This window comes from Mercenaria mercenaria, chromosome 13 (assembly GCF_021730395.1).
Source record: "Mercenaria mercenaria strain notata chromosome 13, MADL_Memer_1, whole genome shotgun sequence".
Taxonomy (NCBI): Eukaryota; Metazoa; Mollusca; class Bivalvia; order Venerida; family Veneridae; genus Mercenaria; species Mercenaria mercenaria.
In genome coordinates this window covers 79,204,101-79,229,403 of record NC_069373.1, presented here as the reverse complement: position 1 = coordinate 79,229,403, position 25,303 = coordinate 79,204,101, and the positions used below count along the sequence as shown (strand labels likewise).

The 25,303-nt window shown below is 37.2% G+C and overlaps 1 protein-coding gene across 1 annotated transcript; it reads right to left on the bottom strand.

The window, feature by feature from the left end:
• Nucleotides 1–1,538: 1,538 nt before the first annotated feature.
• On the bottom strand, nt 1,539–25,057 carry LOC128547801 (uncharacterized). The gene is made up of 4 exons (XM_053521002.1): nt 24,939–25,057; nt 14,617–14,852; nt 13,727–13,808; nt 1,539–12,589 (listed from the first exon to the last, which is right to left on the bottom strand). Exons 1-4 carry the CDS (start codon nt 25,048–25,050, stop codon nt 1,539–1,541), a joined length of 11,481 nt encoding a protein of 3,826 aa, XP_053376977.1. The 5' UTR covers nt 25,051–25,057.
• Nucleotides 25,058–25,303: the final 246 nt, after the last annotated feature.

Below are 25,303 nucleotides of genomic sequence, written 5' to 3'. Positions count from 1 at the left end.
TCAGTTTCAACTTTGACCAGGGACATAGCTTTGTCTAGAGTATATATTCACAAGTTTCAAGCTGAACTCGTTATTTCTGAGGCTCAGAATTTGGAACTCTGAGTCATCCATATGCATGTTGTTCTGAACAGCACTGATGTTGTTCCTGTCCAATGTCATGATGTCTCCTTCGCGTCTGCCAATTCTGTCACAGCGAAAACACTGGTATCCTTTGACTTTGAAGGATTTCTCTGGTTGCAGGTGAGTTTCCTGAATGCAACACACATTGATGTCTTTCTCATGGAGGATATGCTCAAGTTCAGCCTTCTTGTTGCAGACACCCTCCGCATTCAAATGCATCAACCTGAAAGGCTGATGCCGATTGGTTCTCCTCCTTGGTATGTTCCTCCTTTGCATGTTGTGGATTGAAGGAGCGATCCCAAGTAGCTGAGGGGGGACTCTGCCGAGGCTCAGAGCTCGGCACTGATTCTCCCTGGAGGGGCCTCAGAGATTCAGCACCACATTGCGGAATACCGGATGGCTGTGTAGTCACAGCGATATTGCATAGTGCTGTGGTTCGTTAAGAGAGTGCCAATGGCCAATACCTCTGTCTTCAACTCTCTAGGTTTCTGTCGGGGTTACCTCACCCTTAGTTCCGAGTTCATACTCTATCTTTGGAGCCCGACCGCTTGGCTCGGTAGGCAGAGCGTTGGTCTACGGATCGAGGGGTCGTGAGTTCGATCCTCGGGTGGGACGTGTGTTCTCCGTGACTATTTGATAAACGACATTGTGTCTGAATTCAGTAGTCCTCCACCTCTGATTCATGTAGGGAAGTTGGCAGTTACTTGCGGAGAACAGGTTTGTACTGGTACAGAATCCCGGAACACTGGTTAGGTTTACTGCCCGCCGTTACATGACTGAAATACTGTTGAAAAACGGCGTTAAACCCGAAACAAACAAACAAACTACCTTTGAAACACAGGGGCTATTTGTCCCATAGCTAGGAGTCTGTTCATGGGCATCAGGGCGTGTCCACACAGCGATGTGCCTTGCAGGCCATATGTCTTTGGGCAGACTCTGAGTCCCCTGCAGTCTGCCTGAGGCCGCAAGGTCCTCAGTTACCGTGTGGCGTCATCTGGGAGGCACTGCAAAATGGCCTGTCTGCAGAGAGGCTATGTACTGGCAGGGAATACTTACACACTCGGCTTCTTTTTCACCAGAAGGCTATAGCCAGCGGCGGAGGCTGAAAGCGGAAGGTGACAAGCACACAACACACAGCACACTACACTTGACGCATCAACAGACAAATGCCACACTGACTGTCTGGTGTGCCTGTGATATATTACAGACGCCGGTATATACCGGATTCAAGCAATTTGAACGAAAAGTATCTTAAATGTATATATTTTGTAACCATGGTAATCCTATCACTTACCTTTAATCAGTATATTTTACATATTATACACTAAATGCGTGCGGACATGCAAAAATTTGTGAATTTTGTCGTGCGCGCCGATGATAATGACTGTGACATGCGCAGAACGACTGCACCAGATATGTTAGACACATCTGTTAACCTTTTTCGGACAATTTTTCACCCTCACAAACATTTCTTTGCGAGGGTCGTAACTCTCGCGGCCACAAAATCGAGTTGCAGGTCCGGCTATAGCCTGTTTCGGAAACGAACCTTCGCAGCATATTTCTGCTTTTGTATCGTACGGTACATCACCACAACACCAGTCATCAGACTCCTTTGTTTTGTATTGAAGACCGGTGTCACAGCATATAAGCGAATCAGCATCGTAGGAGGTATTACCGCAGCAGCGTGTATTTTCTCCGTAGTACCGCTGAACAACTGATCCATGACAGCAGTACTCTGTCTGAGTATTGTATGAAGACTTACCACAACACCAGTCATCTTGTCGTTGTTTCTTTTGAACAACAGTATCTTCACAACACATGTAGTCTTCTGAATTGTAACTTGCCTTGTTGCAACATCGCGTTCGATCCTTTGCCTTTATAGGCTGAGGAACATCCGTGCAACATATCACAGTCTTTGCATTATATGTGATACCTCCACAACAGCTATCATCATGTCTATGTCTCTTTTCTACTACAACACCTGAGCAACATAGATATTTGTTCACACTGAAACTCACATTTCTACAGCAAGTGGTGGAACCATTATATTTTGGTTGTGGATTTCCTTCACAGCATACTTCATTCTTCATGCTGATCGTATTCTTTCCACAACAGATGTTATCGTTCTCGTTTCGCTTTTTAACAATTTGCATTTCGCAACAAGAATGCGTGTTGGAATTATAACTTTCAGTTCCGCAACACTTGGTCGCCCGTCCGCCCACTCTGCTGTTTGGTACATCATTACAACATATTGCCGATTTCGTGTTAAACGTTAAATTGCCACAACACAATTTATCATCTAAGAGTTCTTTAGTTCGAACAATTCCAGAATCACAACAAATTTCAGTCTGCAAGTCATAACTTTTATCAAAACAGCATCTGGCAAACCTTCCACCCTTTGCTACGCTTGGAAATCCATAGCAGCATATTTCTTTATCAGAATTAAATGTGGTATTCCCACAACAACAGCTGTCCCTACTGTCCCTCTTATCAATGACTTTCTTGTCACAACACATCTGCGATCTTGTGTCAAATGCGTTCTTTGCACAACAACTAGTGTATTCATCACCAACAAGTTTTTGCGAAACACCATCGCAGCAAAGTCCGGTTCTAGAATTTACAGTCGATGACCCGCCGCAACATGTATCATCATTGTCGTGATTTTTATTTCGGACTTGTCTTTCGCAACACATTTGAGAACGAGTATCGTAACTTCTCCTTTCACAGCAAGTTGTATATTCCCCACCTATTCTTTCCTGTTTATGACCAAGGCAACAGATATCAGACTGTGAATTCATAGATTCATTACTACAACAGCAATCGTCATCAGTATTAGTTTTCTCTACTACCTTTCCATTGCAACACATTTGAGAAATTGGGTTGTAACTGTTTTCAAAGCAGCACTGTGTTCGTCTCCCGCCTTTCTTTGGTTGTGGAACAGTGCCTTGACAGCACACCTCGATTTCAGTATCGTAAGTTTTGTTGTTACAACACATATTATCTGTTATGTTTTTCTTTTTTGTAACAACATCATTGCAGCATAGATGAGTTTGTGAGTTATAACTATCACCTAAGCAACATAACGTTCTATTACCACTTTGTTTTGAATCTATCTTACCATTGCAACACTTATGGGTATTTGTATTATAAGGTGTATGTCCACAGCACCAGTTGTCCTCATTACTACTTTTCCCAACAACTGTATCATCACAACACATGTGTGTATCTAGATTAAATCCTTGTCCCAAGCAACATCCTGCATTTATTATACCACCGACATCGATCACTTTACCATCACAACATATTTCTTTGTTAGGATCAACTGTATCCTTAACGCCGCAACATACTTGATCCCCTGACGTAGTTTTCTTTCTTATATGTTTTTCATCTTTACAACATACCTCTTTCCTTATTGAGTAACTTTGGTTTCCGCAACAAGATGTATACTCGTCATCTATACGAGTATTCGATACTCCATTACAGCAAATGTCACGGCTAACGTCGACTGAAGCATTTCCACAGCAAATATCAGCATCATCATTAAGCTTAGGAAAGACATTGTTACCACAACACAAAGACGTACTCGGATTGTAGCTGACGTTTAGACAGCATTGCGTGTTCTTGCCAACTTTAGGTTGCTTTATTCCGTCACAACATATTTCCTCACGTGTGTTCATTGTCAGTCCACCACAACACCAGTTGTCAGTCTTTACATCCTTTTCCACAATATCAGTACCGTCACAACACACGGACTTGTCTGAATCGTAGCTTTTGTTATGACAGCAAAATGTCTTCGAACCGTACAGTGCATTAGGGATACCCATGCAGCATATTTCATTAGTATAGTTGAATGTTGTCTCACCGCAGCATCCATTGTCTCCTTCATTCTCCATTTCAACAACATTGCCGTTACAACAGAGCGACACTTTTGTATCATAGCTTTTCATCCCGCAACATTTACCAAATAAACCGTGTTTTGCCTGAACAGTTCCACCACAACATAATTGCCTTTTTGCATCCATCGATTTGGTTCCACAACAAATATCACCCTCTGGGTTAGTTTTCTTAGATATTATACCAGAACAGCATATATCGTCGATAATGCTATAGCTATGTTTACCACAGCAGTCCGTGAGGGTACCTCCGACTCTCTTCTTAACTTCTCCTCTACAACAGATTTCCTTAGAAGCTTCATATGTTGTATTACCACAACATGACTCATCATTGTCGCTGTTTTTCTTTATAATCTCTTTATTGCAGCAGAGGAACTGATCAGCATCATAACTTTCAATACCACAACATTGGCTGTTATCTCCTTTTCGATCCCTTGGATGAATGCCAGCACAGCAAATTTCAGTCCTAGGATTGAAAGTTTTCTTTTTTCCGCAACAATTGGTATCGCCCAGGTTCCGTTTCCCAACAACACTTCTATTACAACATAAAGAAGTTGCTGAATCAAAGCTATGAATATCACAACACAAAGTGAATTTTCCCGCACTCTTTGGTTGTGGGTTATGACGACAACAGATTTGATTATCAGTGTTGAACGTTGTATTACCGCAGCATAAATTGTCGTCATCGGTTACCTTCTGTGTAACAACTCTATCACAGCATATTGCTTTCGCAGGATTGTATGCTTTTTTATTGCAACATCGTGTTGTTTCATCTGCTATTCGCTTAACAACTTTTCCCGAACAACAAATGTGTGTTTTAGGATTGAACGTAGCTTTTTCGCCACAACATTCTTTGTCTCCAGACTTGGTTTTGCTTCTTACGTTTTGTTCTTCTCTACAACATAACTCTTTTCTTATAGAATAACTTTGGTTTCCACAACAAGACGTATATTCTTCATCCGTACGTAAATTTGGTTCTCCATTACAGCAAATTTCACGGCTAACGTCGACTGTAGCGTTTCCACAGCAAATATCAGCATGCTCGCTGCGCTTAAGAATGATATTCTTACCACAACACATAGACTTACTCGGATTGTAGCTGACATTGAGACAACATTGCGTGTTCTTACCTACTTTAGGTTGCTTTACTCCGTCACAGCATATTTCCTCACGTGTGTTCATTGTTAGACCACCACAACACCAATTGTCAGTCTTTACATCCTTTTCCACAATATCAGTACCGTCACAACACACAGACTTGTCTGAATCGTAGCTTTTGTTATGACAGCAAAATGTCTTTGGACCGTACAGCGCATTCGGGATACCCATGCAGCATATTCCATTAGCATAGTTGAATGTTGTCTCGCCGCAGCATCCATTGTCTCCTTCATTCTCAATTTCAACAACATTGTCGTTACAACAGAGGGACATTTTTGTATCATAGCTTTTCTTTCCGCAACATTTACCAAATAAACCGTGTTTTGCCTGAACAGTTCCGCCACAACATAATTGACTTTTTGCATCCATCGATTTGGTTCCACAACAAATATCACCCTCTGGGTTAGTTTTCTTAGATATTATACCAGAACAGCATATATCATCGATAATGCTATAGCTATGTTTACCACAGCAGTCCGTGAGGGTACCTCCGACTCTCTTCTTAACTTCTCCTCTACAACAGATTTCCTTAGAAGCTTCATATGTTGTATTACCACAACATGACTCATCATTGTCGCTGTTTTTCTTTATAATCTCTTCATTGCAGCAGAGGAACTGATCAGCATCATAACTTTCAATACCACAACATTGGCTGTTATCTCCTTTTCGATCCCTGGGATGAATGCCAGCACAGCAAATTTCAGTCCTAGGATTGAAAGTTTTCTTTTTTCCGCAACAATTGGTATCGTCATGGTTCCGTTTCCCAACAACACTTCTATTACAACATAAAGAAGCTGCTGAATCAAAGCTAAGAATATCACAACACAAAGTGAATTTTCCCGCACTCTTTGGTTGTGGGTTATGACGACAACAGATTTGATTATCAGTGTTGAACGTTGTATTACCGCAGCATAAATTGTCGTCATCGGTTACCTTCCGTGTAACAACTCTATTACAGCATATTGCTTTCGCAGGATTGTATGCTTTTTTATTGCAACATCGTGTTGTTTCATCTGCTATTCGCTTAACAACTTTTCCCGAACAACAAATGTGTGTTTTAGGATTGAACGTAGCTTTCTCGCCACAACATTCTTTGTCTCCAGACTTGGCTTTGCTTCTTATGTTTTGTTCTTCTCTACAACATAACTCTTTTCTTATAGAATAACTTTGGTTTCCACAACAAGACGTATATTCTTCATCCGTGCGTAAATTTGGTTCTCCATTACAGCAAATTTCACGGCTAACGTCGACTGTAGCGTTTCCACAGCAAATATCAGCATGCTCGCTGCGCTTAAGAATGATATTCTTACCACAACACATAGACTTACTCGGATTGTAGCTGACATTGAGACAACATTGCGTGTTCTTACCTACTTTAGGTTGCTTTACTCCGTCACAGCATATTTCCTCACGTGTGTTCATTGTTAGACCACCACAACACCAATTGTCGGTCTTTACATCCTTTTCCACAATATCAGTACCGTCACAACACACAGACTTGTCTGAATCGTAGCTTTTGTTATGACAGCAAAATGTCTTTGGACCGTACAGCGCATTAGGGATACCCATGCAGCATATTCCATTAGCATAGTTGAATGTTGTCTCGCCGCAGCATCCATTGTCTCCTTCATTTTCAATTTCAACAACATTGTCGTTACAACAGAGGGACATTTTTGTATCATAGCTTTTCTTTCCGCAACATTTACCAAATAAACCGTGTTTTGCCTGAACAGTTCCGCCACAACATAATTGACTTTTTGCATCCATCGATTTGGTTCCACAACAAATATCACCCTCTGGGTTAGTTTTCTTAGATATTATACCAGAACAGCATATATCGTCGATAATGCTATAGCTATGTTTACCACAGCAGTCCGTGAGGGTACCCCCGACTCTCTTCTTAACTTCTCCTCTACAACAGATTTCCTTAGAAGCTTCATATGTTGTATTACCACAACATGACTCATCATTATCGCTCTTTTTCTTTATAATCTCTTCATTGCAGCAAAGGAACTGATCAGCATCATAACTTTCAGAAGTGCAACATTGGCTGTTCTCTCCTTTTCGACTCCTAGGATGATTGCCAGCACAGCAAATTTCAGTCCTAGGATTGAATGTTTTCTTTTTTCCGCAACAACATTTATCGTCTGAATTCCGTTTTTCAACAATACCTCCATCGCAACACAAAGCAGTTGCAGAATCAAAACTGTAAACATCACAACAGTGAGTTAGTATACCACCACTCTTTGGTTGTGGGTTTTGATTACAACAAATTTGACTATCAGAGTTGATTGTTGTATTACCGCAACATAAATTGTCGCCATCGGTAGTCTTCTGGGTCACAACTCCATCACAGCATACTGCTTTCGCAGGAGTGTAAGATTTGTCATTGCAACACCGTGTTGTTTCGCCTCCGGTTCGTTTCACAGCTTTTCCCGAACAACAAATTTCTTCTTTCTTGTTCATACTGGCGTTTCCACAGCAGCAATCGTCGTTTTCTTTTCGTTTAACAACAGTTTTATTAAGTTCACAACACAGCGATGTATCTTTATTGTAACTAATTTTTCCGCAACAAGCATGTTGTAAAACATGTCCAGTTTGTGGGTAACCGTCACAACAGATTTCATTTTGAGTATCAAGTGTAGTGTTCCCACAGCAACTGTCATCTTCGTTAGCTTTTTTCATCACAACTTTGCCGTTACAACATATTTGTGTGTTTTCGTTGTAACTTACATCCCCACAACATAACGTAGCCTCGCCATATATTACATTTGGAACATTATTGCAACATATTTCTTTATCGCTGTTATAAGTTTTCTTCCCGCAACACCAGTCATCATCCGGACCCATTTTTTCCCTAAGTCTACTTCCATCGCAGCATATATGAGTTGTAGGGTCATAACTTTTGGTTTTACAACACAGCGTTTCATCGTCTGCTACCTTATTCCGTTTTACTTCATTACAACAGATATGTTTCTCTTGATTAAACGTTTTATTTCCACAGCATAAATCGTCATCTTTATCTTCCTTGTTGAGTATCTCAGAATTATAGCAGCAAATTGACTTTAGTTTATCATAGCCTTTTGAGTCGCAACAGTCTCCGGTATCAGGATTTACAACTTGAGGTACACCTTCGCAACATAGTTCCGCACTCGTATCAATAGTTGAATCTGCCCCACAGCAACCATTGTCTTTTGGATCTTTCTTTCGTCGGACTTTACCGTTACAGCATATGTGTGTTAGTCTGTTATAACTGTTAGTCCCACAGCATGTATAAGCTCTACCACCTCTCTGTGGGACCCCGTTACAACAAATGTCGCTATTCGCCAAACTGTTTTCTCCGCAGCATCTGCTATCTTTTGTATTGTTTTTGTCAACAACTTCGCCATAGCAACAAATCTGAGTGATAGGGTTGTAGCTTTCCTTTCTGCAACATTTTGTGTCTTCTGGATCTTGCGTTCTCTTTGGTTTTTTGAACTGCCCTTGGCAACAAACATGTTCTCTGGTGTTAAATGTATCTTCCCCACAACACAGGTCATCTGTGTCGTCCATCTTCTTTCTTACTCTTCCAGAACAACATATATGTGTATCTATGTTATAGCTTGTGTTAGTGCAACACTTGAATTTATGTTTATCAGGAGCAGGTTGCGGGGTGTTGGAACAGCATATGTCTTGTTTTATATTCATTGAGCGGTTCCCACAGCAACAGTTATCATCAATATGCTCTTTTTTGATTACTTGTTTTCCGTCACAGCATAAATGTGTTTTAGGATCATACGAAATATCTAAACAGCACATAGTGTCCATACCACTTACACGTCGTTGCTTGTTATCCAAACAACAAATATCTTTGTTGCTGTCCATTGTTAAAAGACCACAGCAACAATCATCTTCACCTGATGTCTTCTGTGTGATATTTTCGTTACAGCATATATAGTTCTTACTGTCGTATCCGACGCCGTGACAGCACTGCACTCCAGTGCCACCTATTCCTGGGCTTCCATTACAACACATCTCGCGATCGGTGTCGATAGTTGTGTTACCACAGCATGAGTCATCTCGTCGGCTTCTCTTTTTCACGACTACCCAATTTCCATTCGGTGTATCACAACACATGAATTTGCTAGAGTCATAGCTTTTGTTATGACAACACTTCGCATGGTGACCACCAACTCTGTAATTTGGCTGGTTTGAACAACAAATTTGAACTTTTGTATTCAAAGCTTTATCTCCACAACAAGCGTTATCATCAGGAGTATTTCTCTTCGCAAGCGTAGTCCCATGGCAGCATATATGTTCATCTGGATCATAACTTTTTGTTTCACAGCATCTAGTATTGCGCAGTGCGAAAGCAGGTTCAGGATTACCATTACAACAAATCTCGTTAGAGCAGTTCATTGAAATACCATCACAACACCAGTCATCATGTTTCCTCCGTTTTTTAACAACTTTTTCTTCACAACATAAATGGCTTCTCATATCATATGACCGGCTATTGCAGCAGTCAGTATGATTTGGTCCACCAACTAATGGTTTAGGACCTTCTACACAACAAATTTCTTCTTTCGAGTTCATAGTTGTATGTACACAACAGCTGTCATCATTACGAGTTCTCTTTTCTCTAATTTCAAGACCCTCGCAGCACATCTGTGTTCTGATACTGTAGGTCCTATTACCACAACAGTCTGTGTATTGTCCATCAACTTTCTGCTGGCGTAAATTTAAACAGCACATTTCTGTCTTTGTATTGATAGCAGCATCTTCACAGCAATTATCATCATTTTCTGTTTTCCTGTCATAAAGTTTTCTGTTGCAGCAAATATGTTTGGCTTCATCGTAACTAGTATTTCCACAACACTGAGTGTTTTGTCCACTCTTTGGTTGTTTAAATTTATCTTGACAGCAAATGTGTTTACGGGTGTTATAAGCTAAGTTACCACAACACCAATTGTCATTACTATCGTTCTTTTTCATCAACACGTTATCACAACACAGGTGGCTGTTAAAATGATAGCTTTCCTTACCGCAACATCGTGTTTCATCTGGATTGCCAAAAACCGGTTGAACATCCATATCGCAACAAAGTTGGTTATTAGAATTATAAGTTTCATTTCCACAGCACCAGTTGTCATTCACTTTGTTTTTCTTAACGATCTTATCGTTGCAGCAAATATGAGATTTAGGGGTATAGCTTTCCTTTTTGCAGCATCTCCAGTCTGGATCGTCCATCATTTGAGGGTTGCCTTGACAACAAATCTGCTTTGAAGTATCCATTGTAGTCTTTCCACAACAACAGTCATCTTTTTTAGCAACCTTTCTTCTTACTTCATCCGCACAGCATAAATAACTCTCTAAACCAAAACTCGTATTCCCACAACATGATGTTGGTTCGTTGAATTTTATATTTCTGTTACCATGACAGCAAATGTGATTCATGGAATTCATGGTCGTGTTTCCACAGCAACAATCATCATCTTCATCAACTTTCCCGAAAACCATGTTGTTACAACAGATAGATTTACCTGAATCGTAACTTCTTTGGTCACAACACAAGAAATCGTCATTTAGTTTAGGCTGGGGCACCCCATCGCAACATATCTCTTTGCTAGAATCCATAGTTTTGTTGACACAACAAGAGTTGTCTGAAGATTTTCGTTTCTTTACAATAGTTTTACCATCGCAACACAAAAACTTACTTTGGTCATAACTTTCATCCATGCAGCATCTTACGTCATTTCCGGTTGCGTTACGAACGGTATTCATACAGCAAATTTCTGTGTTTGGATTCATCGTTGAGTCACCACAGCAACATGAATCTTCTGGACCCCTCTTGGTCACAATCCGGCCCTCACAACATATCTTTTTTCGTGAATCATAACTTGCAGTGCCGCAACATTGTGTAAACTTATCACCTACCAGCGTCTGTTGGTTTCCATCACAGCATATTTCTTTATCAGCATTTATCGAAACATCACTGCAACAAATTTCGTCACCGTCATCCTGTTTAGCAACCGTACGATTATTGCAACATAGATATTCATTCATATCTGCAGCTTCGTCCATGCAACAGAATGCTGTTTTTGCATTTGGAACCTTTCTTGTGACACCCTCGCAACATATTTCATCTTTTGTGTTGACTGTAGAGTTTCCACAACAGTAATCATCGTTCAAAGTTCTTTTATCAACGACCTCATCGAAACAGCACATTTGTGTTCGATAGTTGAAACTCTTCCGTTTGCAACAAAATGAATTGCCAACTGTCCCGTGTATGGGTTGAGGACTACCAAGGCAACAAATTTGATCATTTGTATCAATACTTGTTTCTCCACAACACCAGTTATCACCTTTCTTTTCCCTTTTAACAATAGCATTATTACAACAAATGTGGGATTCTGAATCATACCCTTTGCGACCACAACATCTAAATTCACGATCACGCATACGCTTCGTTGATTCGCCATAGCAGCAGATATGCGTATCGAAATTCATTGTTGAATTTCCACAGCACACATTATCTTGCACACTGTCTTTCTTTCGTACCATCATGCCCTCACAACAAATGTGTGTCTTAGGATTGAATGATTTGCCATTACAACAGTGCATTTTGCGAGAGGACACTTTATCACCACAACATATAGATGTTCTTGAATTGTAACTCTGTTTACCACAACATCTGGTACCCTTGCTGAATAATCTGCCTCGTTTTCCTTTGCAGCATACTTGAGTTCTTGGATCATACGTTCCGTGTCCACAACACCCGAGATCTCTTTTGCTCGTCTTATTCACGAGATTCCCGTGACAGCACAGTTGCTTTCTACTATCGTAGCTCCGCCTTCCACAACATCTCGTCACTGCCTTTTTCCTGCCTAATGCTTGTATAACGCCATCACAGCACAACATTTTTGTAGAATCAAAACTCTTTGTTCCGCAGCACTGTGTCCCTCTTTTGTATTTTGGCTCTATGTTGCCGTGGCAACATATAGCTTTGTCAGTATTGTAAGAACTATTCCCACAACAACATGTGTCTTTATATTCAGTTTTGTTCAAGAGCATGGTACCATCGCAACAGATCTGTAAATCCGGGTCATAACTTCTCTTTTTGCAACATCTAGTTATTTTCTTCTTTATCGGTTGTACCTCACCATTGCAACATATCCGAGTACGTGGATCTAAATTGTTTTTTCCACAACATTGTGACACTTCGCCGCCATTTCTTTTTTGAAGAACCTCGTCGCAACAGATTTCTTGTTTTGGGTCGAACGGGTCGCCTTTGCAGCAGCACGTGATATTTCCCGCCACGGCTGGTACCAGTTTTCCATTACAACAAGCGTTTATGTTGGTATCAAAATTTGCCACTTCATGACCATCGTTGTCACAGTAATAGCACATGGAATGGATATGTGGGGGAAACAACATTCCTTGCAAAGAAGATACAATTTAAGACAAGATTAAAGTCTCTGGTCCTTGGTATTATGAAGTACATTTTATGTTACTATCATAGAATGCCGCTAACGGCGTAATGGGTTTTGCACAGTTCATCACCTCTCAAATCGAGTTTGCTTTCACTTTGCGCGGATGATCTTCTTTTAGATTTTATTATCCAAAAATAAAATATATTGATCTCATTATAAAAACTAACTTTATCCTGTCATCAAGATCACCTGCGGACCATCTGCTCCTAAGGCCACTCTGCCAATTTAATTCATATCATAATTTAAAAAGAAAACATGATTTAGCTTTCGTACAGGTGGTCCATGATCATACAAATTTGACAGAATTAAGGTTCATGTTTCAGTTACCTCCTCTTGATTCTATATGTCATAAAACCATTGCTTTTTAATAATATTCTTAAACACTAAACTGCAAGTTGGTTTTCGTATACAAAGCTTTTGCGCTTGGAAATGTATATTCCGTTATGTATAATACAGTCAAACCTGTCTATAAAAACCAGCCTTTTGAAAGCCAAAATGTGGCCTTTATTGGGAGGTGGTCTTTATTCACAAGTTAAAAATACATTGTAAATGTTAAAATGGAAACAAAAAAATGTGGTCTTTACAGCCAGGTGGTCTCTGTTTAGAGATGGCCTTTAACACAGGTTTGACATATTTTACTGCCTGGAGAACAGTCATATATATCTTTAAATACATGTTTTTATTATGTTCATGCTTTAAGCGTGTCTCACATAATTTCCCAGAATAGAAATGAAAATGATGCGAAACATGCTCATCTTTTAAAATTAGTAGAATTTTAAAATATACCAAATGTTTCTGTACATATTATCTTTTTCTTTACCAACTCTACCTCAATGTGAGCATTCAAAAATACAGTTATAACAAACTCTGAAAGAAAATGTATTAATGTATTTGAAAAAGAACTTCTGTAAGAAACCGACCACAGACAGCCGAAATATATGACCTGTGTGTCCATACATTGCAGCTTCTCTAAAAAGCCTCTTTTACTTCTTCTAAGCAATTATATCTAAATCATGTAGAACACTGATCTATTCAAGTTTAATATCATGTGAAAGATTCGAGATGGCTTAAGAATGGAAATACCTTGGCAACAGAGTCTTTTCATAGGATCATAACTTTCGTGTCCGCAGCAATGAGTATTTTTTCCAGCAACAAGTGGTCGAATCTGAAGTATAAATGTACGATAAAACTTTGAATACAAATGTTGTTATATATCTCAACGTCCTGTCAATTTCAGCATGGCTTCTACGGCTTTTTTTAATTACTTTATATACCGCGTTTGTAAAACTACCCACATCCTAGGTAGCCGAGCAAAATTTTCTATTGGTATGCCAATTACAAAACATCATGCAATGGCAGCAGAAGTTAAATACCGTTCATTCTCGGGTTTTTTAACCAAACTAGTTATTCATAGTGCGAGAAGTTAAGATTACAGAAAGAAATAAGTCAGGTACTAAAATTTACTTGTCGTAAGTAATTCTGTAGCTGTATTTGGATGCTAGAGTTATTTTAATAGCTGAAACGTGGATGAGAAATATTTCTGATGTAGTTGATATCTCTGATAGATTTTTCAAGGGAAAATAAGCAGACGTACAGATACGTAAATTGAGAATAACGAAGATAACTATAGTGGATATATGTACGTTGTATCAGTTTATACTAGTTCATTTTAACTCGATTTAGATGAAAGCTTCAAGCTCATTTGAACCACTCTCGAGTCCGCTTCCTGCAAAAAAAAGCACTGATGTCATATAAGAAGTCGTTGCTTTGACCCAAGTGGGTTGAGCACTAGACTACTGCTCCCGTTAAAAAAGTACGTTTCGTTCTTTTTCTTCTCTAAAAAATAAACCCTAACTAATAACACGAGTAAAAGTTGCAATTTCAGATTTGTAAAAAACTGAAATTTTGAAAATATGGTGAGACTTTATTCTTGCCCTTGACAATTCATTGTTATTTTATTCAGTGCAACTCACATCATGACCGCAACAAATTGATTTGTTCGGATCGTAGGCTTCCAGGCCACAGCATTCCGTGTTTTCACCCGCTATCATATGGGAGGTGTGGTCGTTGGCGCAGCATATTTCCTTTTCTGGATCATAGGACATGGTGCCACAACATTTGGTACGTGATCCGGCTACTCTAGGGGTCACCGACCACTGGCAGCACATCTGTGTCTCAGGATGATACGGTTGACTCCCGCAAAGGTTCTCTGTGAAATATTTAAACAGTTAATGTTTGATGTTCCCGGACAATTTTGACTGTAACGCTTCACTTTGTACGCCTTCGGTCTCGGTCACAAACAATCCCGCAGGCTTCTGCAGACGTTAATACACACAAAAAACGTGTATTATCTCTACATTTATTCTTAATTCTGAAAAGCAAATGTTCAAATGAAAATCCTACTTTTTTCTTTTTTCTTTATTTCATTTAGAACGAGAGCAATCGGTTACAAGTCTCGGTTCAGGGCTGATATGCAAAAGGTTATATTATTCAATGATTTTGATTCAAGATTTTTATTGGTCCAGAAGTCTAATGGTGCAAGAAAACTGTCACTGTTAACATCTATACTTGACATTTGTTTAATTACCTGTTAAAAAGCTCGGGAACACAAAGAAAATGGAGCTTTTCCAAATATTGTCAAAATGTTTTCAATCGATTTGCAGTTTCTATCACCAGTGTTTGAAATTCATGTAAAAAATATTTAAATGTATCTCCATTAAAAGAGAAGTACGGCACATTTTCCAAATTAAAAGATAAAAAGTGCTGACAACGTGTACGAGATAGCAAAAGAGAAATTTACTAACATTGTCATCCTAGCTGCCAGAATATAAAAATATCACGCTTGCGTCTACTTCCTGTCATTAGGATTCCGAGGAATATGGGGCCATGTCCTGTTGGCGTGTTGGCAAAGCGAAAAAACGACAACTCGACACATTTTACAAAAAACACGACGTCGTTTCGACGGCGCCGACACGACATATTTATTTGTCAAGTTTTCGTGTTGGCGGGCATGAATATGTCGTTTTGATGCCCTTTTTTGTCGTGCTGTCTTGCCTTCACCTCGCCGACGCAAAAACACGACAAATACCTTATTATTATTAAAAGTAGTATTATTATATTATATTATATTATTATTATACCAGATTTATATAGCGCCCTTTTCATGATAAACACGTTCAAAGGCGCTTTACATATAGCAAACGCAGCCACACAGGGCGCGAAATTCATCCTCTACTAGTACAGACACAGAGCGATCTGACCAGAGGGACAGAGTGAGATAAAGCCTCCAGAACATATAGAGAGAAATCCTTTTTAGATACAGACCTGTCCGGCTAACTTAGCCTAGCTCTTTGCGAATAGACAGTCTAGTTCTTTAACGTGCCCGGTGTATAGCACCGATACACGCGAAGCCGTCTTTCCTGGGAAGAACCAGTACAGGCCTCTAAGTTAGGTGGGAGACACTCAAGAGCATCTTAGAAATTTCCAGTGTCTGGACCGGGATTTGAACCCCAGACCTCTGGATTGATAGTCAATCGTGTTACCACTAGACCACCGGCCCACCTATTTGTCGAGTTTTAGTATTCTTGCCGACACGAAAACAAGACAAATATTGTATTTATCGAGTTCTCCTGTTTTCGTTTTGGCGTCTTCAATTAGACATGCGCACAACAATTACACATATGCAAGACGCGCAAAGAGATCTGGACCGGTGATAGTCATTATCGCGCAGTTAGAAAATGGCCCATCTAGCGCTCACTTTTTGCGTAGTAAATGGCGAATGACTATCCCCTGTTTCAGGTCTTCTTTAAAAGAGCTGGGATCCTCTAGCTCTGCGGGTTGTTCAAAATGTATCAACCGCCGTTTAGATATGAAAACCTAATTTTCAAAAAGGGGAACATTTTTGCATATCTATCCATATATACACACAACATATTAAATACGCCTGCTAGGTTATTATGACAATGTGATAATGCAAAAAAGATTGTTTGATGAAGGGTGTAGAACTACTTTTTGTACTAATTTGTTAGGCATTGACTGATATAGATTATGTTAGCACTGAGACGGATAATCCGTCACAAAACCTGATACTAAGTGTATCTATTATCTTTGCAACCATGTTTCGAATCTGCTTTCATTTACCCTTTGAATTGGTCTGTGAACTGTTACAAATGCTGTGTAATTATTTCTAAAGTATTAAATGTATAAATAAATTTCTCACTAAACCTCGAATTAAGGGAATAAATTTTAAGCATTTATAACACAATGTATGGCACACCCCCTTTTAAAGCTAGAAATGGGCCTTCGAAAGGTATCAATAATATAATCTTAAATATTTTATGTTGTATACCAAAAATCAAGAAATCACATGTTCAGACTAAAAGTAGACAATGACTAATTAAAATATTGTTTGTTTCCCCTCACGCTTCCTACCCATAAGAAATTTCCCATACCCAAAATATTTTATTACAAATTTAATAAAGTATTTATCGTGTTTTCGTGCTGGCGGAGCGAAAACACAAAATCACGAAAACACGACGAATATTTGTAAAGTATTTGTCGTGTTGGCGGGGCAGAAGCGCGAAAACACAACAGCAAGACAAATAAAGGGCACCAACACGATATATTCATACCCGCCAATACGTAAATTGTCGTGTCGGCGCCCCATAAATGTCGAGTTTTCTCGTAGAATGTGTCGTGTTTTCGCCCCGCAAACACGAAAACAGGACGACACAAAAATCCGACAAGTGAAATGCGCGAATTCTTATCCTTCGGTAAAGCCGGTTTTGAATAAACAAAGAAATTGTATGCTTTCTAAACTTACTGACTTTGCAATAATTGGGCACATGTTGAATGCAAACACTTATCGTCACCTGACGGAAGTTCTTGAATTGTATGTGTTAATGTTACAATGTCAATGTTCAAGAGTATATATTCTATTTATTTGAGTCTCTTCCGCATGCATGCATACATGCATACATGCATACTGACAATATGAAAAAAAACAAGTTTTTTATTTTTTATTTCATTTTTTTTATGCTATTTATTTATTTATTTTTTTTTTTTTTTTTTTTTGTTTGCAAAAGAAGGGAATTGATTAGGTGAACAATAGGGGCATTTGTACTAGAGTATTACGTAATACGTGTGTAGTCTCACAATATATACTGTGTAAAACTGTAGTACATACTTATATTGACAATATAAAATCAAGGGGGGTATTCGATCTACTCCTTACCATGGAAAAAAAATGGCGGCCAAAACTGAAAATGTGAGTTTTTCTTACATTTTTTCTTTTTCAAGGATATCTAAACAATAACACATGTCTATCAACCTGCTCCACTGTTTTCTCTATCTACCGGGACCTTTCACTTTGGAAACAGTACTGTAATTTGTCTGGAATGCTTGTCATGAGATTCGAATCGATGGAAAATCCTCCGGTAAACACGGGATAAGGAATAGTGCGACTTGCAAAAATGGTCTTTTTTACCTAATATACCGCATGTTGTAAGCTGTTTTTCCGATTTGAAGGAATATTTCCACATACTTATCTAATACTGTTGGTTTTGAGCAGATCACAGTTCGTACTTTCACAAAAACACAATTTTTGTCTGATGGTAAGGAACAGTGTGCGAAAATTAGAGGATAAGGTGCAGTGCAATTTTTTTCAAACGGATTTTACAGTTTTCTCTCATTGTTTCTGAGATAACCAGTTGACATTTCTCTACCATGTAATAATTAAAGAAGTCTGAATCGTGACCCTTGCTGTTAAACTACATTAATACTGCAGATGAACCATAGTGTAAACCCTTCCCTCGTTAAAAGTCATGACAAACAATCGAGTGTTCATTATTGTGGTCGTTTAAAAATAGGCTCCAGAAGCAAATTAAACATACTGTAATTTCAATGAATACATGTTTATACTTGTTACCTAATGTCAAATGGATTTATCTGATCCATAATCCAAAAAATGTACTAGAGACAATTTAAAATAATACATACGTTACTGATGCCATGTGCAAGTTTTATACAAAAATTCACAACGCTCGATCGCTTTTATAGTTAATGATGGATTTTTTATTAAATGCAAAGAATACATATTCCCTAATTACTAATAACTGCATCATAATATGTATGTTTGTGTTATTACGATTTCTAAACAATAAAACAGATATGACGCCGATGAAGGGATACTTACGTTATGGATCTAATTCCTACTATGAATATATGAGCTTGACATACAAAGAATAGCGTTTTTATGTCTTTAAAGGTTATTTATAACATGTAATAACATTTGATACAAGATACACTTAGTAGTGATATATTTTTCACTTAAATCTTCCATATGTAAAGATTCCACTTTCTATGATACAAACGTTACCTTTATTCTAAGACATTGAAAATCACAGCAATTCATGTTGAGCTAAGAGTAGTGTTTTTTTTTTTCACGCCAAAACTGTGCATGCATTTTCAATAAATCTATTATGAAGCAGAGGTCCTTCTTAATTTAAATGGCATAAGAAATGGCAAAATGATACGTGATCGATACAAGCGTTACCAGTCTTATTTAAAATAACATAAACAAGAAAGTGTCACTCAGTTTTAATTGACAGTGTCATCAGTTTGTATCGTCTACGTCATAAGATGCAGATTTCACACATGTAAAGTCGCACATTTGTCCTTGAAGACGTGTTGTCTTTTTCTGAAAATGTTCAACGGGCTCCGCTGGTAATGTTCGGTTTATATAGGAAGCTAATTTGATATTCCTTAAAGTAAAACCTATTTGTGATTATATGACAATTATATTTTTTGTTTCAATTAAATTTATGTTGTTATACATATTGAGTACGCCATAAACACAGTACAAACTATTGATACATACGTTACGTATGGTAACGTATGTATCCTTTCGTACTTGATATCTTACTGACTGACCATTTTATACAACATGAGGCTTCTTTTATTTTTTGAAGTCAAGGTTCCAAGATAAAACGCTCGAGCGTTTTAATTTCCTGAAAAGTTTTGTTTTTATTACTATTTTTGTTCAAAACGTCATGCAAATTCTATTTTTAAAATCTGATAATATATGCTTTAATATTAATTTCTTGTTAAAAAGTTTTGTTTACAGAATTGGTCGTATGTCATAGCATTTTCATCATAATCATAAAGATAGATGTTTGACATTTTTTTTGAATACAAAATGAATGGAAACAGCATACCATTGGTACCCATAGCACAGTGATCGGTAACGCATGTATCAATACATAGGTTATTGGTGTATGTGTGTGTATATCAGTAATAATAACTCACTGTTGACTTGGGGTTACTGTTAAGGTAAAAATCTTACAGTAAAAGGGCATAAAATTTTGTTCCAACCGTGATATATCTTGAAAAAATTTTTACGAGACTGTAAATATATTTGAAAAAGTCTTTACAGTAAAGACAGACTTAATAGAACTGTTAATTCTGAATGAAATTTAATATGTAGAATTGTCGGTTTCTGTTGATGCTTGGTTCATGAATGTTGTTGTACTCAAATAAAATGATCTTTTCTTCATTTTTTTTGAAAAAGTTCCGACACGGTGACTTGTGGTTACATTTAAATTTTAATATTTGAATAAGCACTTTTTCTTCTTATATACAACTTAATGTTGTTGATTCATGGATTCAATGACAAAAGCACTTGTTATAAGGGCTGCCACCTTACAAATATACAAGAGAACGAGATTATCAACGCCGCCTTTGAAATTATGAATAATTAATTTGACATTCGTAAGAAATAATTAATTTGAATAATTAAGTATTTGTGCTTTTGATTTACAATGGTCGGCTTCAATTTGATGGCAATCTTGAACACGGATTTTGGTGCCCGAAAATGAATTGATTCGTTATTCTTAATTTGCGATACATACGTTACCATCAGCATATTTCTGATCAGATGGTTACCAAGATAGTACAGTCATATTGTGCATAAGATTATGCTGATTATATGTCAACGGTTTTACTACAAAGGAATAACCACAATATTTGTTGTTTAAAAGTATTATAGTAAAGTTGCATATTTTATGTTTTGACAAGTTTAATACATGTTATAGTTGATTGACATAAATGTTTCCAAGAAAAGCTTGATAATTAAATGAACTTAAATTCGTGGTTTAAGATGCATAATGTTGGTAAATAACAATCATATTGCCACATATTAAGCCTTACTTGAATGTATTTTTTCTCATACCCATGTAATTCAGTGTAATGATACGTTACTTTGGCAGTGCAGCTTAAGATACAAGCAGGACACATAAAATATTCAGACTGCTCTTCCAAATGTATATGTTAATGGCATCATAAGAGTATATATATGATTTTATGAGCTAATTATGTTTGCGATTTGCCTTTTGTCAATGTTAAATATGTATTGTAACGGTTAAATGTTCGTTCAATAATCTACTAGCGAAACTTGCGAGGTAATATCCCGTAATAACTCTAAGCCAACGTTAACTTATAATGTAAGATTTAACCATAATTATGAAAAGTCGTATGCATAGTTAAAGCTTCAACCAAGAATAATTTCTTGTCTGTATGTATCCATAAAATCGTGAATTAGTGCGCCTAAATGTCGCATAACGTATGTATATTAACGCAAAATTACAAAGAAGAGCGGTATATTTCAACAATGCATAACGCCTAAACAAGTTAAGTGGTGTTGCTGATTTTTCACTATCTTTATAAGTAGAACACATTGTATTTTAAGTAGGTTTAACTTTTTAAGACAAAAATATTTCAACATTTTTGTAAGGCAATTGCTTGTTATTAACGACTTTGGGCGCTATACCAAATAGAAATTTATAGCTACTTAAATGTTGGCGAGGGATACTATATTAAGTACTTGCTAAACTTTTGGCTTTCAGTACATCACGTGTCTGATAGGCCGGCGTATACCTTTTAAATCTTCCTACATTGAACAAGAGATGGTTATAAATGATCACCAAAATATTATTGTAACAGAATTTTACTTGATTGTCTCTGAAAAGAGTGAAGAAAAAAGTCGCTTGAAGAAGTGAACTGCACCTTATCCTCTTATTTTCGTACACTGTTCCTTACCATCAGACAAAAAACTGTGTAATTTAAAATTACGACTTTTAATCGGCTCCAGACTAACCATGATGGAAATATATATTGAAATTTTACTTCTTATCAGAAAAATAGCTAACAACTATTTGAATAATTAGGGAAAAAGACCATTTTTGCTAATCGCACTATTCCTTATCCCGTGTTTTCAGGAGGATTTTCTATCGATTCAAATCCCATGACCAGCATTCCAGACAAATTTCAGCACTGTTTCCAAAGTTAAAGGTACCGATAGATAGAAAAAACAGTGGAGCAGGTTGATAGCCATGTGTCATGGTCTAGAAATCTTTGAAAAAGATAAAAAGTAAGAAAAACTCACATTTTCAGTTTTGGCCGCCATTTTGTTTCGGTGGTAAGGAGTAGATCAAATACCCCCCTTGAAAATGGCGGCATTGCATTTATTAGGGGCGATGAGTATTTATACTGCGGTATACAATATTGTAGATCTGTACGGTTTACTATGATATTTGTAGATCTTGAACGAGATTATCAAGAGAAAATTCAAATTGTTACAGAGTGTGCAAGCTTTCCTGATTAGGAACGTTTGTAAAGTTATAGATAAGTCACTATTACAAAAAATGCATGACGGGTTAACATAATTTGCTATCTTTTTATGATCCTTTCATGATTCAGTCACGTCAGTAAAGAAATTTTAGTAATCTTCAAAATATTTATCAGATATAATACTGAATAAAATTTAGCGGCTGTATCAAAAGACAGTATATGTTATCAGATACATTTGCATCATAATCTAAACACAGTCTCTACAATACTGTGGGGGGGGGGGGATAGTCCTATGTAACTGCTTTTAAATGTAAATAGCGGAATGAATGCCGTAAGGTAAGTCTTTTGGCCCTTTTAGTTGCTTGAATCTCATTACTTGGTAATAGGGATATAAGTTGCAGAGTCATTGCATTTGTAAATCAAAATAACTCAACTCTACTCATCAAAATAAGAAAAAAAAAAAAAGCTCTTGATAACTGCAGTTGAATAATATACTGGTTGGGAACCATTTTCCGGACACATTTTCATATTTCGGCTCCATTATTCCCTAAAAAAATATTTGACATATATGAAGCCCACACTGCACAACCTTAAACTCCTTCCGCAGCCGATATTGTAATCAGCATCGCGTTGTGACGTGAAATATGGGTTCTATGGGGCCTCAAATGGGGTCACTTGAAGAAGTTATTTTCACCGTGAGGTAAACCAGTAGCCGGACAAATATTTTGACGGTGTTCTGCTATTAATTTGATATCGAAATAAGTAATTAAACTATTTTTACACATTTCTTTATCATTCATCTCTTCAAAAATGCACATAAAAGATAACCCGACGTTCAATAGCAGCTACGAAAGCAAACCGAGGTTGACTATAAAAACTCGAATTTCGTCTAACACGAATTCTTGATAATTCCAATAGAAATAGAATAAAATTATTGCAAAAATCGACAGACCTGCATTTTATGTAACTATTACCGTGAAATTAAAGTAGCACATGTTATCAGCAGACAATCAATATGTAGTTTGATTATTTTTTCCCCACTTGATACCTCGGCAAGTGTGAACTACTGCGCATGCGCAATGCTATCTTCATGCCCCACTTAAAGTTGTTTTGTAAACACAGGTGAGTTATCATTACAAAACCTAACATTATACAGCCTTGTAATATAGTGGTTTGTTGTAGACATGAAGAACAAACATCTAAATGATCTAGATGAAACAATTACGTGAAGAACAACGGAATAAAGCGGATATTACATGTGTCCGGAAACTGATCCTGTCCGGAAACTGCTTCCCAACCAGTAAACAGATAGAAACCTTAATACTGAAAATGTAAGGAAATTCAAAAGATTGTAGGAAAACAAAACAAAAAGAAACAAAACAAAAAAAAACAACAACTGGAGTACTCTGGCTACCGACTAGATAATTTTTCTTTTTCTTTTTTTTTTGAAAAAAATAATTCTGTTATATATTCTGACTTCATCAGTCTTGGCCTTGATTATCTCCTGTGTTTTGAGAAGACAAGGGACATAATTATACAAAATTTGAATAGCCTCAGGAGTTATCTCCCGCGAACAACACAGGGTATGAACACGGACTACAACTGTAGGTGTATGTAGCTACTTTCATTCCAAGAATTGTGGCGGAATAAGTTTCCCGTCAAATTCTTCGATAGCAATTATAGAAATGAGAATTTAAACAACCAACAGAAATCTTTTATGTATTATCAATTATATGGCTTTATTTCACTCCCGCGGCGTCAAAAAAGTGATAAATTATATCATTATTCAACAATCTTGTCCCTAACTAGTTAATTGAATGAAAATTAAAGTCGAAAAAGTGGCATAATTTTGTTAACTTGAATGGAAAACAGAGTTATGGAACCTGTGCAGTGCGTGTCAGGTTATCACAGTGGACAAGTGTGTGAAGTTTCAATCCATTCCCACAAGTTGTTACTGAGACACCAGCTAACACACAAAAACTTAACAAAATCGGGACGCAGACGCTGACGTCGAAGCCTATGAATGGGAAAGTGCAATAGCTCGGCCTATTCTCGAAAAAATCGTGCCAAAATCTATAAATTGCTTGCAGACAATTTTGGCATCTAAACGTATTTGACACAAACGTAATATCACACAAGAAAGCAACCGCTGCTTGCAGAATCAGGCCGCTGGAGAAGTGCTTAAAATGTCTAAAATAAATGGTCATGAATTATATTTTCTCGAGAATTGTGGATATATTTTCTAAGTATTATAAAAGTTCAAATATTGTTAAATATCATTCTCTACTAAACACTAGTAATCAAGATGAAACTGTTTGTCAAAAAAATCAAATTATAAATAATGATCATTCTTAGAGACTTATGTAACGAAACTTTCTTTTTACACTTGACATTGTTCTTAATATAGTAATCGGGTATAGAGCTGTTTTGTTTGTTTAGTATATATGATTTAACTTTGCATTGACCGAGAGTAATGAATAAATAAATAAAGTTGAAAATCGAACGTTTTTTAATTCCTTGGAATTATTAAAGAGTCATTTATCAAGCATATTTTTGTTTTCAAATTAATTTTCAGTTATGAAGTACTGCAATACCCTATCGAAGAAGAGAATTTTGTATGTCAGTAATAGATTAATTACATTGAAATAACAAAGAAAAAAGTACTTCTCACCCCCAACAGCGCTTGGGTCCATATCTGAAGCAAAGCTTTTCTCTGAAATGTATCCATATATATTATGAGACAAAAAATGAATGATAACGAAAACTATATTTAATGATAACATTCTAACTACAAACTGTTACGTGAAATATCTGTCATAACGAAATATAAGTTATACTGAGTGCCAATAAAACGCAAGTTTATTATACCATTGGTAAGTTGGCGCATTGATTTCACATTTTTATTTTGAAAAAAAAAATCTATATCAGTTTAAATAGATATTCAATATAACTCATTAGTAATGAAATATAATATTACTGTTTCACTGTTATTGGGAATAACAGCAAAATGTTCACGCCCATTGGACATAAAACTGT

Coding starts and splice junctions, on each gene's coding strand:
- LOC128547801 (XM_053521002.1), bottom strand. CDS start 25,050: ATGTTATCATTAAATATAGTTTTCGTTATCATTCATTTTTTGTCTCAT. Junction 13,809..14,616: donor CAATTTGTTGCGGTCATGAT/GTGAGTTGCACT, acceptor TTTATACTTCAG/ATTCGACCACTTGTTGCTGG. Junction 12,590..13,726: donor GAAAAGACTCTGTTGCCAAG/GTATTTCCATTC, acceptor CTTCTTTGCAAG/GAATGTTGTTTCCCCCACAT.